This window comes from Coturnix japonica, chromosome 17 (genome assembly GCF_054131305.1).
Source record: "Coturnix japonica strain WE chromosome 17, WE-NBRP24, whole genome shotgun sequence".
NCBI lineage: Eukaryota > Metazoa > Chordata > Aves > Galliformes > Phasianidae > Coturnix > Coturnix japonica.
The window spans coordinates 2,129,928-2,148,097 of NC_140679.1; the positions used below are offsets into that span (position 1 = coordinate 2,129,928).

The window sequence follows — 18,170 nt, forward strand, 5'->3', positions numbered from 1 at the left end:
ATCCTACCCTAAGTGTATGTTACTCAAAAAGCAATGTTTTCTTCCAGGAAAACCTACTGAGGTTTCAAAACAGCTGGAGGATAAGACAGCAGCAGCAGGGCAGGACATCAGCCTGAGCTGTGAGCTGTCAAAACCGGATTTGAACATCAGGTGGTACAAGGATAGCAAAGCAATCAGAAAAAGCCAGAAGTACGACTTGCAGCAGGAGGGAACTGGGGCCATTCTGATCATCCATGACTCTACTGCCAAGGACAGTGGGGAGTACCCCTGTGAGACAGAGGACTCCATAACAAAAGCCAGGGTCACTGTGCAAGGTGAGTTGAAAAGCACACTGGGGATGGCATGTAGAGAAGTCGAGGTAAATATCTGCAGCCTGTGGGTGATGTTTTTCTCTTCTGTTTCCTTGAGCAGGATCAATTCTTAGTTTTCAGAAAATATGATGGATTAAAATCTTTTCCTTAAAATAATCTGGAAACTGAATGATTCTCCAGTGTGATGTGGATCTGGGCAGCCTGGTCTGGTGGTTGGTGACCCCTTGGAGGGGGTTTAAAACTAAATGCTCTTTGAGGTCCTTTTCTACTCAGGCCACTCTATGATTCTATGATCTTGGGTGTTAGTGAGCCAAGAAAAGATGGCAGTCTGAATTAGTCTATATTGAATATGTGTAATCAAAACTATATGCAGTTGATCAGATGAGATCCTACCAGCGCATGTATAATGGTATTGAAGTTTCCAGATATCTACTGGAATTATCAAACCTATGTAAATGGGTGGACTCTGTGGTCTTCTTAGACTCTTTGCATCTCTATGTGATATTCTGAAATGAGGGCAAAGGAGATTCAGGACACCTCTGTATGCTTGGGACTTGTTGGGGTAACAAATCCCTTTGTCCTACACCCTCATCCTTTTTTTTTTTCCTTCCAGAAAAACCTAATTACTTTATCAAGGAACTTTCAGATGTGAAAATTGAAGAAAGTGGAAGTGCACTTTTTACATGTCAGAGCGAGAAAGCCGCATCCTTCGTCATATGGAGGAAAGGCATTGCTGTGCTCAGGCCTGGCAGGAAATACAAGAGGGCACAGAAAGGACGAGACCTGCAGCTGTGCATAAAAAATCTGGAGAAAAGTGACAGTGACATGTACACCTGTGACATTGGTGATGCCCAGTCCAGAGCCAAGCTGGTTGTACAAGGTATGTGTGAGAGCCATATGACTGCGCATCCTGTTTCTCCACTACCAAGACATTATCCTGGTCGAATTTGTACATTTATGGCAGGTCTTTGGGGCTGCAGCTGTCTGGCCTGAATAGCGGTTCACAAGCCATGCACAGAGCAAGCTGCACGGAAAGGGAAAGAACTACCGACACTAGTAAAGTGCCATTGAGAACTTTATGTATCATTTAAAAACCAAAAATGCTGATGTACGGTGAGGCTGGTGACCCAGAAATCAGTGTGAACTTTCTATCTCTGACCTTTCTGAGTTACAAATAGTCCTCCAGAGTTCTAGGCAAAAATTCCCTTATGCTGCATTCTGGGTAGTTGTCACGGTTTAAACAAAAATCTACCTGTGTCCGTGACAGGGGGGCCACAGGGAGAACCTCTGTCCCAACTGCTTCAGAAGCAGCCCAAACCCCCTCGTACATGGCTAAGTTCTCCTTCTCAGTTGGAGTGTAGCACTCATCAGACCCTTTATATGCTCGACTCCAAAGTCCCGGGGGTTGGCCTTGGGTTTCTCCTAAAGCTCTTTGCCACAAACTCCAAGTGGGACCTTTCTCTCCAGCAGCAGTGTAGAGGATGTTCTTTACATCCTGTCCTGTCCGTACTGGCCCCAAGGCCACGGCACGGGCTATCTCTTGTTTTCTCTGCTCAAAAGCCTGCTGCTGCTCAGGACCCCATGAGAAATTATTCTTCTTCCGTGTTACCTGATAGAGGGGGCTCACTATGTGGCTGTAGTTTGGGACATGCATTCTCCAAAAGCCCACTACTCCCGGAAAAAATTGGGTCTCTGTCTTGTTGGTGGGAGGAGACATAGCAGTGATTTTTTCAATCACATCTGCTGGGATGTGTCGATGCCCATCTTGCCATTTTACACCTAAGAACTGGATTTCCTGGGCAGACCCCTTCACCTTGCTGCGCTTAATGGCAAAACCAGCTTGCAAAAGAATTTGGATTATCTGTTTTCTTTTCTTGAAAATCTCTGCTGCTGTATGGCCCCACACGACAATATCATCAATATACTGCAAGTGTTCAGGAGCAGTAAAATTATTCATGCTTTATATGATGTTATGATGTGGAATACTGATAGCAAAATTACAAAATTATTAAACCATGACACCCTGGTATTTTTCTTTTTTTTTTCTTGAATATTTTCCTTTTTTTTTCTTAAATATTTTCCTTTTTACTATTTAAATGTTATGGGCACATCTTATAGAAACACAAGGCTGTTTACAAAGAAGTGCATGCTGTGTTGCTCTATGATGAGCAAGATACATCTATTCTTCATCTAGCAGGAATAGTTGCTGAGCCTTAAGAACAGTTTCAGAAAGCTTTGGGAATTTGGGCGTTTTCCTTGTTTCTGCAACACAAAATGAAAATTTACGCTGTATACAAAGAAAAGGGGAGTCCGAACTTGTACGTTAAATTTGAAGGAGATCAATCTGGGGTAATATTTAAAAAAAAAAAAAAAAAAAAAAAAAAAAAAAAAAGGGAGTGTGGTCATCAAATACTATAAAATATATTAGCTGTTACTAGAATGCCACTTATCTTCCCCCCATACGAATCACTGTCATGTTGTATGTGAATTTGTGAGGTGGGTTTTGAAGCTGAAATTAAAAACTTCTTGTATGGCTGTCTTCATAGTGGCTATCCAGACTATCTGTAGAAATAACAGCTATTATGTAGTCAGCTATTCACCAGTTTTAACTGATTATAAATTACGTTTCAGGGTGGAGAACATAGCATAGTGCCTGACACCTGTGTTGATCCTGAGGGCATTCTTGATTCTGTGCATTATGATGTCATGGATATTAAAGAGCAAGCTGAGGCAGCACATAGTTCCATTGTATCCCTGGGGGACCCGAAGGAAGATACTGGCTGGTTTGAAAAGCAGCTGGAGAAAACTAACTTTGAACTGATGGAGACCAAAGAAGAGCTAACAGAGAAAAACACCAAACTACTTAAAACTGAAGAAGAGCTGATGCAGAAGAACAAAGGTGAGTTATGCGATGTGAAAGGTAGAAGACAGAAATAGTTCATTAATCTAAAAGAGAAATAACCAGTTTGAGTAGGAATTAGAGGAGATGTTCTACCTTTGGAACCATAGCCTGTAGATAAGTGATAGTTTGTTCCTTGTGTATATTCAGGTTCAGCAATTCCATGGTTTTTGGTTATTTCTTTTCTTTTTTCCCCCTCTCCTTTAAACTGCAACTAGCAGCTTTACGCTTTCGTAAGTATGGGGTTAAATGTCTATATCTTGATTTTTACTTTTATATTGTAATCTCTACTCTTCTTTATGTCTTGTTGATGCAATGTTTTCATTCCAAGAAATATAGAAGACTTTTGAATCACTCCCAATAAGTGAAGACCACATGCAAATTAATTAATCTGTTCAAAAGCTACCTAAACATTAGAATATCTGGAAAAATTGATTACTTAATAAACTATCTATTGGCTACTTATGTAATACAACCTTTTCTGTGTGTTACAGACTTTGAAATGCAGATGATTAAATTGGATGAGTCTGTTGAGCAACTTAAAGAAGCAACTGAGGTAACTTTATCAAGAAGATGTTGTGTAAAATTGTTTTAATACCAACTTGTGGTAGCTTAAAATGCTATTCCAGTAGGCTCCATTATCAGGATATCTCCACGTTCTATGCAGTCCATAAAACTTTATCCTGACTAATGTACTGTGAGCTACTGAATATGTGAAGACTAGCTTGATTAAGTATGTGTGCATACCACTTCTGGTGGTTTTTGTTCATTTTTTGATGTTTGGTAGCCTGAAGTAGCTCTGAAAACATTTATAGTTAATTCTGTCACTCAAATCTCTAACCTTGTAAGCAACTTGACCCTTCTTAGTCTTTGACTGTCTGCATCACTGCAACTTAGTATTTCCATGGTGTTAAAGCTGACTGTGATGAGTAGTCATGTCCTCACCTATTACTTCTTCCAAGAACAAGGCTCCAACTCTATCTGTGAGATTGTGTGGCCTGAACACTTCTGAGGCTTTTCTTTTCATAAGCTACTAAAGATGAATAATCAGTCCTTGGCAGTGCCAGCATGGCTTAACAATCGTCATCTTGTAAGTAAGGAAGCTTCACTTGTGGTCAAGGACACAATCTAAAATATGCGTGACAGAGCTGACTAAGCTTTAAGGTTGGATTATATCTGTCACGATGAAAGTGATTTTAGCAGCTTAGCAGAAGTGTGATGTGATGAACTTGTATGAGAGCTGACCATTTGCTCTTTGACCATGTTTGTAATTTTGTTGACTTCTTGGAAACAGGAAATTCTTTGATAAACTGGTAAACTCTTGATTGTGTGCAAGTCTTTTACTTTGTAACCTGCTAGGCTCTTGCTTTCCCTTGTATACTCTACCGAGTATTGCACTTGTCATTATCTGAAGGTGTACTTGTTCTGTCTGCTATTGAGATTTGTAACTGATGTCTATAGAGTCACTGGGTAAATATTTTAGCTGTATGGTTTTGTGTAAATATTTGCCTACAGAAGATTACTGAGACTTAAGTGCTCCTTTTGTTAAGCTTCAATGTAGCTGATCTTATATCAATACAGGAAAAGACTACCTACCATTTAACTACCATTAAAGCAGAACCGGCAGAAGAGAACACTAATAAAGGAACTGAAAGCAGCCAATTTTCAGTGCTTTCAGTTAAAGCACTGAAACAAGAGAAAACTGAGTTGGAAGTGGGAAGAAAGCGCAGTACTGATGAAGATAAGCCTACTGTGGAAGAGCCACCTCCAAAGAAAGGTACAGTTTCTTCCATCCTTGAACAGGGTGTCTTCCAAAACAATAAATAGCTTCCTATTCCGGATAGGAAGCAAAAGGCTGTGAAGCGCGTACCTTATGGTATAAGGAGAAAAGCCACTGTGTTAAACTGTAAATAGAAGTAACTGTTATGTAAATATCCCTTTTTCAGAAGGTCCTATGCTGTTCATTTTTGAATGCTTAAGAATAAAAGTTTTTTGCACTATTTTTTTCCTTTTTGCTGCTTTTTCCTCATCTGTTGATGCACTTGCAGATTTGGTAATAGTTTTAAAGCAGTTTCTTTAGGATTGTTTCAACTGCTGTTGCTGATCTTCTGAGTAGCATCAGCTGCTCAAGTGCTTTTTTTTGTTTGTTTGTTTTTTTTTTCCTGAAGCAACTATCAAAATTGTTGACGACCTGCTAATTGCTCGCTCATGGGCAATATTTGAGCAAAATGGTTTGGATAAGCTCTGATGCATTTAACTTCACTTCTGGGCACAGCTGAGCATCAGTGTTCCTAGAATTACGGAAGGCATATACAATGTAGAAGGGAAAATCTAAAACTTAGCTGTATTCCCTTCCTTTCTTGTATTCCTCTTGCAAAATATGTGCAAGGGAGAAAGTCAAGGCCTTCTTTGGATGAGATGCTGTTCTTGGATGATTTGTCCCTGCTGCCTTTATTTGGCATAAATCTTGAATCCTAATGTGACCACTGAATGGCATCACATATAAGCATCTTACCAGAGACTGAGGGAGGGATGTGGACTCCTCCATACTCCAAATAGTAGTGGGTTTGTTCTAATCATATGACCAAAGCTCTCATTTAAAAATTAATGACAGCAATGCTCCACATAGGAATTAAAATGGGTAGCTGATAGTCACAATGTCAGCATGAAGTTTTCTGTTAAGAAGTACTGAGTATTCAATCATGTTAAAATTTTCTTCTATTTGTGAGTATTAATAGCGTCCAATTTCAAAAAACGCTTAATATATATTCTTTAGCTATGTTAAATATACACAGTAGAACAATGAGCACAGGTATGTTGTGCTGGTTCTTTTGTAGAATTAGTTATATAAGTAGCACGAGCAAAAGTGTTTTAGGAGATGCTAGGTTATCTCAGCTTCAAGTTCAGGGTATTTACACCATTCTCTGAGCTTTTAGGTCTTGTTTCCTATGCTCTGTAATAATGCTTTTTCCCTACTTCCTGTGTAAGGAGCTTCTAGACTGAACATTACACATCTTCTCCCTAGTCTTATTTATCTTGCTTTAGTGCTTGCTTGTTGTTTTCAGCATAAAGTGTTTAGATTACTTATAAATCATATTCCCCTCACTAGTGTTGCTGGGTGAGCAGTCAAAACCAAAACCTGGTTTGGGGTGGAATATGCCACTGCTGTTTCTTCAGTATGACTTTTAAATCAGTTGAGGGCTGTATATAAAACTCCTTAGATGAGTTAAGAGGCTGTTTCCATGCAGTACATGTGAATCTGTATGTAATGCAGGCTGCACGTGGGCGCTATAAAATTCTGCATTTCTGTAGTTGTAGTAATAAAAGGACTGTACAAGAATCACCATGGAATATATTGTTGTGGTGACCCAATCCCTAGTAAGTCTTGACTTATATTTATTTTTTTTAATACTTAAAGTATGCATATTATGGAATGGACATAATTGGATTCTAAAGCAATGATGAAATACAGCAGAAGTTGCTTTTGATAGAAAGAAAATGCATGTGATTTTAGCTAATTGCTCACCAGTTAAAGAAAAAAACAGCCCCAAGCTAATGGAATATTTATGGAAACTTGAATCTGCAAATTTGTACAACTTTATGAGTGAACTTTATATGCAAAAGAGTAAGTGTGGACAGAAGTAGGAATCCTCATATTTTGTTTAGAGATCAACTGAATAAGAGAGACAGATATCAACACTTAAGTGATCAACTTGTCCAGGGTTTTATCTTTCTTTTGAAAGTAAGAGGACTGTGAGTTGGAATGAAATTTCTTAGAGAACTGTTTATCTACCATTTAGATGTAGATGGAGTGATTCCTGGCTGCCTTATAGGGATTGCTGAAGCACGGAAGATAGAAAGAATATAGCTGTGAATTATCTATCTCGTTCCCATGTTTCTTAGATCTAATAAGATTTTCTACTGGTGTGGAGTGGAAGGTTTGAGTAGTGCCATGGTAAAAGTGTTCTTCCAGACTGAAAACCTTTTGCTGTTAATTCTGTATAGAAATCTGAGGCACCTGAATACGTGTCCAGAGGACTTTAATTCCTTCACTAGTATCAAATACTATGTGATGTGAGGGTATGGCTTGCATATTACGACAGTTTTTCACTTAGAAGTTGCTACTTGGTGTTGTGAACTGCTATGTAATAATGATTTTAATCAATCTGAGCTACATTCCTTTTCCCTTTTTTTTTTGTTTGTTTGTTTGTTTGTTTTACAGTAGTTGTAAATGAGAGAAAGAAAAAGAACACTGTAGAGCAAAAGAAAATTGAACACATGAAACAAAAGTGCTCCGCGTACCGAAAGGAAGTACTAGCACTGAGGGAAAGAACTGAAATCTTGGAACATCATTTAGCTGTGCTTGAAGAACAATGCAGAAGAGAACAAAATAAAAAAGAAGATTTCAGTAAGCAGGTAACAAGCCTGCGTATTGAGCTTACTTTTTCTGAAGAAACAGCTGATGCCCTCCGTGAACAAATTCTGCAGGGTCAAGCTGACTATCGGGAAATTGCTTCTGAACTGGATGAACAGAAATTTATAAATATGACACTAGAAGACAAAAATGCCCAACTAACTAACAACATAGAAGTTGCCAAAGAATATATAATTGATAAAGTGTCACAAGTAAAAAAAATGCGGACCAAATTAGATGAATTATACAAATGTCACTTAGAGTTTCGTGCCATCGGTACTGACTTTGTCAGTGTAAAGGATTCCTCAGACTCTGAAAAATATGAGCCAGGGACATCTCAAATTAGTTCTGCATGCACTCAGTCACAGACTTCTTCCATCTCAGATCTTGTTCAGGACCTCTCCTTTAACGATAGTCTTGAAAGGATTTGGGAAGTATGCAGAAGTATTGTTGATGTTTCCTCACAAAAAAGTCAACACATCAAAGCACTGCTTCAAGACAATGAAAACCTAAAGGCGGGACTGAATAATGCTGAAAATCATAATCGTCAACTTGTAATGAAGCTATGTGAGATTACAACTCACACTAGTCAGGAAGATGATCTTGTGAATCATTTACATGAGCAAATAGAAAAGAAAACTCAGGACTTTGAAGAAAAGACTGCAGAAGATCAGAGAGTGATTGCACAATTTCAGGAGGAAGTTGCCAACTGTGAGGTAAAAATAAGAGAGCTTGAATATCGCCTGGAGGCTTCCAAGACAATGGAAGACAATGTGTCAAAACTCAATGAATTACTTAAAGAAAAAGAATCTATTATTGTTAATCTGGAGACAGTTACAGCAACTCTGCAGGAGAAGTCTGCTAATGCAGACAAAAAGGTTGAAGAGTTAAGTAGCAAAGAAGCAAATGTGATTCAAGAAGTTATGCAGCTGAAAAACAGCTTGGAGCAGATGAAACATTCTCTTCAGGAAAAGGAAAAGAGTGAAATGGAGAAAGTGCAACGTATAGAATCGTAAGTAACCACTGAGTTAACTTAGAGCCCTTTGAGAATGAACTAGAGTTAAAAATAATTAATGGGAACATCCCTTCGACTTAATGCATCTGCATGCTTATCAATGGCCAAACTACTACTTTAGGATGCTTTGGTATGCTACTTGAGTTCCAAGGGAAAACAGGAGTGTGCAAGGAAATAAAGAATAATATGGGGATTTCTGGTGGTTTTGTTGTACATCCCTCAGAATAGCATCTGAATAATTTATTGCTTCAGCATCTGATTATGAGAAGCAAGCTGAAATTCAAAAGTAATTGTTTAAATCTTGTCACTGGTCTAGATAGATTTAAGAGTCTACTTACAAATAGAAACCAACAGGCAGGGCATGGATTAAGCTGTAATTGCTGTTTCCATGAGATGTGTAACAGTAATGTTCTTTGTCTCTTTATTTTTAACATAAGGCTAGAAAATATTCTTTCTGAGAGTTCTGCCCTTGTACTGAATTTGAAAAAAGATTTGCAGAGGAAAGAAGAAGAGTATGCAGATCTAAAAGACAAACATTCTGATGCCGAGAAACAAATTCAGCAAGTACAAAGCGAGGTTTGTAGTCAACTGAGATATTTTTTTCTGTAAGATTATGCTTGGCTTTCTGCTGTTAAAACTTCTCAAACTTTAACTATGAAGTTGGAAATTTCACACTAGCGTGGCTAGCAGCAAATCTTAGGTAAAGTTGCCATTGAAGCTCTAGAGGGGACCAGAAGTTAAAACATGGTTTCACATAGATTATGAGGAGAGGAAAGTAAAGTTGGTTGGTAGTCTGGAATATGGTTTGTGAAGAGAATAGCTAATCTGCCTCTGGAGGGGACTTGTTATTATCTCTACGTTACTGGTGACTTGCCATTGGTATCCGTGGTAACTCCAAAGCCTAAAACCTAAGTCTTGTGAAAAAACGCTGATAACTGGGAAGAAGAATGCTATTTACTTGAAGAGAAATAGACTAATTTCCAGAGGCTCTTTAATATAAGCATGTATATTTTTTTTCTTCAATTTCAGCTTCAGTGATGTTAATAGTTAAAATTTAATTATTAAACAAGAAGATATCTTAAAACCCGTTTTGCAGGATCTTAGTCTGAAAGTTTATTGGGTGTGCTTGGGGTGGAAAATTGAAGCTTAAAAATGAATTCATGTCTTCCTTGGTAACCTTGCACTTGCTGTCGTTTTCCTACTCAGCACTTGTTTGTGAATTCCTCTTTATTTAACAAAGAAGTATTTGGCCAGGTTGGATTACAGAAGTCTTTTAATGAACCGTGAGCTGTGCTTACATTACAGGTGTCCACGAAGCGTTCTGTGGAGGAATCCCTCAGGAACAGGATGGATGAACTTGAAAGGATTAATAACCAGTTTAAGGATGAGCTGGATTTTAAAGACTATACTATCCAACAACTTAAACAGGTATTTTTCTTGCTCTTAATTTTTATTAAATGAATGATGCAGGTTTTCCAAGCAACAGGAAAAAGGTCAAAAAAAAAAAAATTGGAGCAAAATGAAAGTGGCCAACTGAAATTAGTGGTAGACCATGAAAGATATTCAAATAATTAGTCACTACAGAGCACTGGCAGATTGCTTTAAATACAATAATCTGCATAGTAAATACATACGTAATACATGCATATAACCTGATCTTGTTGAGTGACATCACGATATGTTAATTGAAATGTCTTACCATAAACTCTTTTTATCAGCTTGAGTCCTTATTTATGCTATATGAAAAACTTATTAATTCTAGGCTGTCTTAAAGATTCTGCTTGTTTCTACTGTGTATGCTTTTCTTTCAACATGAAATATAGGAGCTGGTGGAAAAGGACCATAATCTTCAAAAGTGGCGTGAGGAGAGAGATCAGTTAGTTGAAGCTTTGGAAGAACAGCTCAAAACTTTGGCTTCTAATGCCATACAAAAAGAGACAGAAATAGCAGAACTGAGACAATCTGCCTTAAAGGATTCAAGCAAGGTCAGCTCTCCTTTCCTCCTACCTGATTAGCTACCCATAAATTCTGTAAAACTCCTGTACCTGCTCTTTGTATTCTGGGTGTGGTTCTGTTCTTGAACACTGTCGTATTGACATCATGTGCAACTAACCAAAAAAAGCACCAGCTTTTATTTTTGTTCTTCAGAAACAGAATTTCTGTTAATTACTAAAATTTCAATTTTTTCAGTAGTTCAGATAAGCAGATGTCAGTTTGATGCTTATGATCCTACAATCAGACTGGACATCTGTAGGTTTTTCTGATAATTCACAGCATTTCCGGATCCCAAGCTAGGCTCAATACTCAGACAGTAGTTCTGTCTCAGGTTTCTAACTTTCTTTGCTTTCTCTGAGGTAGTATCTACAATGGCATGAAAAGACAGAAGGGGACGTGGAGAGAGATTAAGGGAAGCATCAAAAAGCAGAGGGGGGATGATCTCTGGAAGTTGCATTTCTTATTTCAACATCCAGCTTTTAATCAGGATAGCCAATCTAAGCCGTAGCATAGAATTTCAGAAGCTAAGCAGAAGACTAAATGAGTTGTGCTCTTTTGAGAATGTTTGGATTCACTTTCTCTGAGAAGAAAGATGTTCTCATAGCAAAAGTTCCCCTACAACTGCCGACTTTCTCACAGTACCGAGGATTTGGGAACAAATAAAAGCTCGGGTTATTATATCTTAAGGGAGATGAAGGCTGAAGCACATAAGTAAAATAGAAGAATCAAAATATATTGTATTACAACTTCCCAGGCAATTCTGTGACTACTGCACTTGTAACAGTGACCGTACAAATCCGTGAAATGTTACTGTTCTTGAATAGTTAAGTGTTCTAGCCTGCAATTCTAAAACTGATGCTACTAAGTAATTGCAATACTGCTTGTGTGTGTTAATTCCTTTTGCCAATCCCACAACTCAGCAGTTTTTACTGTTTATTAGGATAATGCAACTGTGATAGAAGAGTTAAGAAAAGAACTGGCTGACAAAGATGACTTTATAAAGGAATTAAAACAACGCATTAACCACAGTAGCCCTCAGTGTTTGCCAGAAATACTTTTACTTGAAGAAAGACAAAGTAGAAGGAATGACTCTGTAAATGAAAAGGTATGATTATATTTATAGAAAGTCAGTACTTAACATCTTGTTAACCCCTTTTTGTTCTTCTGTTTTCCTAGGAGATACTGGAGCTAGAATCATTTTTCTTAGCATATAGTCCTTTAACTACATATTCAGTGATGAGTACTTGTTGGTTCTTTTTGTCTTCCACTCAAACATGAGCTCTCATCTTCTCAAAAATATTTTATTTACTAGAACACCATCTCTCTGTGTACATTATGGAACTTTTCCATGCAGTTTTCCATGTATTCGTATGTGGATGCTGAAGATTAGGCAGAGGTTTAGCCTTTGGTGTTCTAACATAGCAGCTGTGAGCGTGCAGAGTATGGGGGGAATGGATGACAAAACGACCAGCGTTACAGATTTTGTCCCTAAATAATGTCTTGCTTTCTCTCTTTTGGAGGCAGAATACTGCCTGAGACTGTTAGTGAGACCCAGTAGGGTGTATCTGAAGATCACACAATGAATAGATGTTACTACCTTCCCACACTTGTGCTGTGTTTCAGCTTACGTGTTCATGTGGCGTCTGAGCTTGAGGTTTTACACTGTAACTTTAGAAAACTCGAGATATTTTGGAGGTCTAATGCATAGCCTAATCTTTACTCCTTTTAAATATTTACAGCCTAGGAAACAACAAAGCAAAACTAAAACTGGAGAAAGTATTCCATTAAGATGCAAAGCTGAAGACAATTATTTGTCACGTCGATGTACTAGGAGCCTCACTTCATTAAATGAATCTGAGGTTAGTATGAAACTTCAGATCTGAAAATGTTGTGATTGTATTGCTTTTGATAAGGAATGAGTAGGAAAAGGTCTCATGTTCTCTAAACAATTCCCAAGTTTTAATTTATTTCTCCCTTTCAAGGTGATCAGATCACCTGTTTTTATAGCCTTTGATAGGAATAAAAGCTGTTGAAATAATTGTGTGATGAATTTTTGTCAGGTGCTGTTGAAAACTCTCCTCATGTTAATGCTTATGAAGTGGCTCATGATTAGATAAGTTACTTGGAAAAAATTCATGGAGCCACTGAAACGGGCACAGCAAATTGAACTTATTTTCTTCCTCTGCAGGATTTCTGGATATTGTTTTGTTAGCAGATGATGTTAATCATTCCTATCTAAGTTTTTAATTGCTAACTTTCATAAAATAGCAGTTACATATATTTTAAAAACAAAGTATTTATTAACCAACTTAATTCTTGGAAATACAGTGGGTGGTGATACTCCATTCAGATTCTTAGCAGAGCCTGATAAAGTGGCTCTGACTACTTTTTGTCTTTCTACAATTAAAAAAAGCATTAAAAACAAGCATTAAAAATGCTATTTCTACCTCAGTAAAGTAGTTGAAGAATTTAATCAATGAACTGCTTTAATGAACAAAACTAATAGCCAAGCTCAGTGATAATGGTTTAAGAGAAGGGAATTTCTCTTAACTCCATTGTGTATTTTCTTTGAAACCTGTAGACATAAATCAGCTTTTTAGACATCATGAGATGTCTAATACTGATATCTTAATGTCCTGTTTTTATAATTGAATGCTTATTTATTATTTGATTTACAGTGGAATAGTTACCACTAGCAAATACTTCCCTACTATTAGCAAAAGTGTTTAAAGTGTTCACTTTTGTGACATCAATTGTTCTTTCCAAAAGAATCATGGCTGAAACTTGTCTTATTTTCCCAGGATTTTGTGAAAAGTGAGAACACGAAAAATACAAAATCTGTCATGGCTTTTAATTCACCCTCTGCAAGTGACGAGAAAATGGTTGGTTTTTGTTCTAGTTTTGAAGCTAGCTTGGGACTTCCTGTAATTGTGTGGTCACACGAAAGAAGCAGTGTCTTATCCTTATGTGTATACCTGAATGGGAATCTTACATGCTTATGAGCTCTTCCTATTAAATTCCATAAGCTAACCAAAGGGCAAGTCAGTCTGTCCCCAGAGCGTGTAATGGCTGTACTGTGTAATGATTTGGAGGGAAGGATATTGCACACTGAATAGTTGGGAAGAGAAGCTTTAGTGTATTATCGTGTGCTTTTGTAAGTGAAGCCCTTGTATTAAACTAAGGTTCATATCATTAATATGCATGGCAGTTATTAAAAACAGATGTTCACATGTGATAGCAGTATCCTTGGCATGGTCAGAGTATGAGTAGTAGATTTTTCCCATCTGTTGTCTTCTGTTTTGTATGTTTGTTTATTTTATGTAATTAGAACAGCTTATGTAAGAAACAACTCCACAGCTTGGGAGCTACTTTTAAAGAAACTACTGCCTTATTAAGAAACTTTAAGAAACGTATGCCTTGAAATAGCTGAGATTTTGACAACTCCCTAAAGGGTGTAAAATTGTCTACATTACTTGCCATTGTGGTATCATCAGCATAATGAACAGAGGTGTCAGTAGTAAAGCTCAAAATGTCAACTTAAAATAACGTTGAACTAAAATGAAGTTTAAACAATGCTCTTGTTTCACATGTTCACATCTCTGTTGAACAGAAATCCGGAAAAGACTACTTCCTGAGAAAGCGAGTACATGCTTCAAGACTGACTAAAAAGAAGGATGAAACACTGCAAAAAGTTGGAGATTTTATTCAAAGCTCTCCTTCTATTATACACTCTAAAGGTTGGTGTAGAATAAGTTTTATTCCATGTTTTCTAGACATTGTAGAATGGCTTGTTTCTGCTGTAGGCTATTAATGTATGTGTTCTTAGACTTGTCTGCCATGTTAAGTTGTCCTTTGATTTATGAAGTAAATGCATTCATTCGTCTCTTCAGAGATTCATTATTACATTTGTGAAAACCTACAAGTATACAGAGAAAGTTGGTTCTGTCTTGTGCTTCTGTCAGCACGAAAGTTAGGCCTGTTGTTTAACTCCTGCTGAAGTTTCTGACTTCCAGTGACTTCTGAGCCATGATTGTCTTTCATACTCCATTTTAATGCATGCTTTAAGCTGCCGTACCTGAAGCTATAAACTGTTTCAGCTATAGAAGCAATAAAGAGCCTCAATGAACAAATACAATTTCTGAGTATTTTCACTTAAATTTTACGTGTCATTTATAAACCAAGTTTGTTACGAAGCTTTTTTTGCATTCAGTGATTTAAAGACTCACAAAACCAGTAAGTTGATTGGTTTATGTATCAAAACAAATTTCTTCTAGCCAAGAAGCTGATGTCAGCAGTAAGTTCTCCTAAATCAAACGAACCTGAAAGTCTCGAAGAAGGAGAGACCAAGCCAAAACGATGCAAAAGGAAGCTGTATTCCACTGTCGTTTCTGGCCCTCTAGATATACCTGCTTCTTCGGTAAGCGATTATACTGTAGTCTTGGCTTAAAATAAACTACTAAGGAGTCCAAACAGACTGGAGGTTTCATCTATTTGCAGGGGGAGGTTGAAAATACTGAGGTATTTCTTTATTCTACCAAGTCATTCTTGTTGGTCTTCCTGCTGTTCTGTTTTATTTTGTCCTCAAAGATCTCTGTGTTTGGCTGGCTTACAGTTTACTAAGTAGGTGATGTAGCAATCACGGAGATGTCTTCTAATTTGGAATCATAGATAATTTCAGTGTGTCGGAGTGGGATTATTCTACTACACGCTTTTCTAGAGCACAACTTAGACAGCTTTTTAGGTATGCTTAAACTATGATCTCTTGTCTAAGCCAACTTGCAAAGGATCTGATGTGCCAGTTTCATGACTCTGTTGGCAGCTATTGTGCTAAGAACATTCTTGCTCTGTTGGAACTGCATCTTTTAATTGTATTAGAGTCCTTTTTCTGTTCAGCATAGTGATCATTTGCCCATACTGTAATATCCCTCTGAATTTTTTGATGATTTGACGAATGATAGGGGCAGAAACCAAAATGTTATTTTTTTTGTTAGAGGATGAAGAAGATGAGACAATTTCTTCTCTCACTGTAGTTCTGAGAACATGGAACTGAACCGAGAACTGAAATTCTGGGCAAGTCATAGCTACAGGGATTGAGGCTAAAAATGTTTTCTGAACGCTTCATGTTTCACAAAACAAGTATTATAATACTCTTTTGAAAACAAGTATTTCAAAATGAAAGCTGCCTTCAGGCTTTCCTCAGATGTGTGTGCTTTTTTAAGATAAACAGGATTTTGTACATTCTCCATATTTGTTCCTTGTGATTAAGCTGCATTAAAATGATCTCGGTATCCCATAGTTTTCTGAATAAAATATAATAAGCAAATGCCATTCTGAAATCCATTTGGGGAAGAAATATGTTTGCGTGTGTCAAGAAGAGCTTGTCAGTCTTGTGTGAAAGGATGAGTAACTTTTGAAATGTTTTCTTCAGGAATCTGAGGAACAGAAGAAGGAAAGTGATCATCTGATCATCAAGCGACGGCTGAGATCCAGAACAGCTAAAAAACCTTGAAGAAGCGTGTTTGTTCCCCTTTCTCAGGACATACTTTTATCATATTATTAAAACTGGTTGTTAATAAACAGTAACAGTTACTCCGTTGTGTTCTTAAATTTGTATATAGGTGTTTGTTGCAGAACGGCGGGAGAAAAGCAGACGACCACACCTGTCATTGACATATGATCAACTAATCTCATTTATTCCTTGGCTGCGTGTACCTTTATAATACAGATAATTAGCTCATACATATTGCAACATATCTCTGTTTCGTTCGATTTGTTGGCCTCAATTATATTATATTGTGTTATCTTGTATTTCGATATCATATTTAGTAAAGTAAGTTTTTCCTCCTTAGATTGCCGCTGTTTTATCCCATTCCCCTTTTCCCCCTCCTTTCCGGGCCCACGGGGTGGCTTCCCCTGTCACAGGCATAGGTAAATCTAAGTAACCCGTGACACCATCCAAAGCCAATCTTCCCTCTTTCTGCCTGAAACTGTTTCCCCTCCTCCTATCCCAAGTGACCCTGCTAACAGCTTTAGAAAGCCTTCATGCAGCATGAAAACATGCCTGTGAGCAAACAAGCAGAGAGCAGCAAGGATTGCTGTTGCACTGCGTCACGCCGCTCACTGCCCTCTCCTCCCTTACAGGTTTCAAATGGAATTGGTCCCCAAACTGCCGCCGCTGATACACCGCAAGTCCTCCGGGAGCTTCTCTGGGGCACGGAAGCCAAAAAAAGATGAGACTTTGCCACCTCTTTCCAAGGGCAGGAAAGGTAAAGTGGCTTCCAGCTCCTTTACACGGCACAGGCAACCAACTGGAGGTGGGCAGTCTCTTGCTGACCATCATCCCAGGGCTCTCACTTGTTTCAAACCTTCCTGCCGGCTCAGCATGGCTTCTTCCCCTTAGATAATGGTTGGCCTGTCCAAAAGGGAAGTGCTGGGTGTGACGTACCCCCATCCCTGGCTATGGCAGGAGGATGTGGGGATCTCAGGCCCTGCCCTCCCCCAGTGGAAGGGCAGGGACCCCAAAAGTCATTCTGCTGCCTTCTTGTCACCAGCCAGGTCCTCTTTCCCATAGCCAACGTCCCTCCTGCAGCCCCAAAACAGAGCTGAGCTGCAGAAAGGAGGAGTGGGGACAGAGATGGTTTCAGGGCTGGCTCTGGGAACAGGCCTGAGTGCTGCTAGTGAGCGAGCCAAAGGCTTGATGGCGAATCTCCTCTTCCTTCCCAACTGCAGTGAGATTTGACATGACTCCAACCTACACCAGAAGCCTGAGCACTGCAAGTGTTGACAGCGGGCAGTTGCGAAGGAGACGGAGCTCTCTGCAGAGGGAGAGCATTGCCTACAGGTGAGGCTGGAGGCTGTGGGCTGGGATGTGCATGGGGGTGACCCAACGAGAGCCCATTCCCTAACGCCAAAGGGTCGCTGCTTGTTTGTGGCTGCCCGAGAGAGGGATGGGGAGGCCAGGAGCCCCCCAGTTCACAGGGCTGGTCCCTCTCCACGTCTCCAGAGAGCCATGGGACAGCCCATCAGCTGTCTGTGGGGAAGGCTGCATTACAGCCCAGGCTCCTGGCTCAGGCTGGCGGGATGCGGCCCCAAAGCCATCAGCCACTCAGGCAGACCCCTCCCGCTCTGTCCTTTCAGTCTTCTGCCACCCATCAGGGCTGTGCTTGAAGCCCCAAAGCAGCCGATGAGCTGCCAGCTGCAAGGCCAGGAGGGAACAGAGAGCCAAGAAGAGCTGGGCCCAACAGGATGGGTGGACGTATCCAATCTGTTCAATCTGTTCAGACGTGTCCAATCTGTTGATGTTGTTGCTGCAGCCCCTTTGCTGTGTCTGCGGCAGTCTGTAGGGAAAAGGGGGATCAGGTCAGATGAAAGCCCCTTTAGGGCTCATGGCGGGGGCAGTCCCGCTTTGGGTTGGGGGTTGTTGTTGATTATGGGACGGGGGTCTGCTCACATCCCCTGTGAGCCCCTCCCCCCCCAACCCCATCCCATAACCCCTGTGACCCCCCCAGCCCCATCCCATTCCAGCTCCCTGCAGGT

General features: G+C 39.3%; 2 protein-coding genes across 2 annotated transcripts; both read left to right on the forward strand.

Annotated features, from left to right (window-relative positions):
* Window positions 1-7,258: 7,258 nt before the first annotated feature.
* LOC146757995 (kinesin-like protein KIF20B) lies at window positions 7,259-11,745 on the forward strand. The gene is made up of 5 exons (XM_085518638.1): window positions 7,259-8,636; window positions 9,077-9,215; window positions 9,945-10,067; window positions 10,463-10,624; window positions 11,575-11,745. The coding sequence occupies exons 1-5, from the start codon at window positions 7,489-7,491 to the stop codon at window positions 11,743-11,745; spliced, it is 1,743 nt and encodes a 580-aa protein (XP_085374764.1). The 5' UTR covers window positions 7,259-7,488.
* Window positions 11,746-13,451: 1,706 nt separating this feature from the next.
* Window positions 13,452-16,482, forward strand: LOC146757996 (kinesin-like protein KIF20B). The gene is made up of 4 exons (XM_085518276.1): window positions 13,452-13,516; window positions 14,245-14,371; window positions 14,909-15,051; window positions 16,063-16,482. The coding sequence occupies exons 1-4, from the start codon at window positions 13,478-13,480 to the stop codon at window positions 16,141-16,143; spliced, it is 390 nt and encodes a 129-aa protein (XP_085374402.1). The 5' UTR covers window positions 13,452-13,477; the 3' UTR covers window positions 16,144-16,482.
* Window positions 16,483-18,170: the final 1,688 nt, after the last annotated feature.

Coding starts and splice junctions, on each gene's coding strand:
- LOC146757996 (XM_085518276.1), top strand. CDS start 13,478: ATGGCTTTTAATTCACCCTCTGCAAGTGACGAGAAAATG. Junction 13,517..14,244: donor CTGCAAGTGACGAGAAAATG/GTTGGTTTTTGT, acceptor TCTGTTGAACAG/AAATCCGGAAAAGACTACTT. Junction 14,372..14,908: donor TTCTATTATACACTCTAAAG/GTTGGTGTAGAA, acceptor AATTTCTTCTAG/CCAAGAAGCTGATGTCAGCA.
- LOC146757995 (XM_085518638.1), top strand. CDS start 7,489: ATGAAACAAAAGTGCTCCGCGTACCGAAAGGAAGTACTAGCACTGAGG. Junction 8,637..9,076: donor AAAGTGCAACGTATAGAATC/GTAAGTAACCAC, acceptor TTTTAACATAAG/GCTAGAAAATATTCTTTCTG. Junction 9,216..9,944: donor TTCAGCAAGTACAAAGCGAG/GTTTGTAGTCAA, acceptor CTTACATTACAG/GTGTCCACGAAGCGTTCTGT.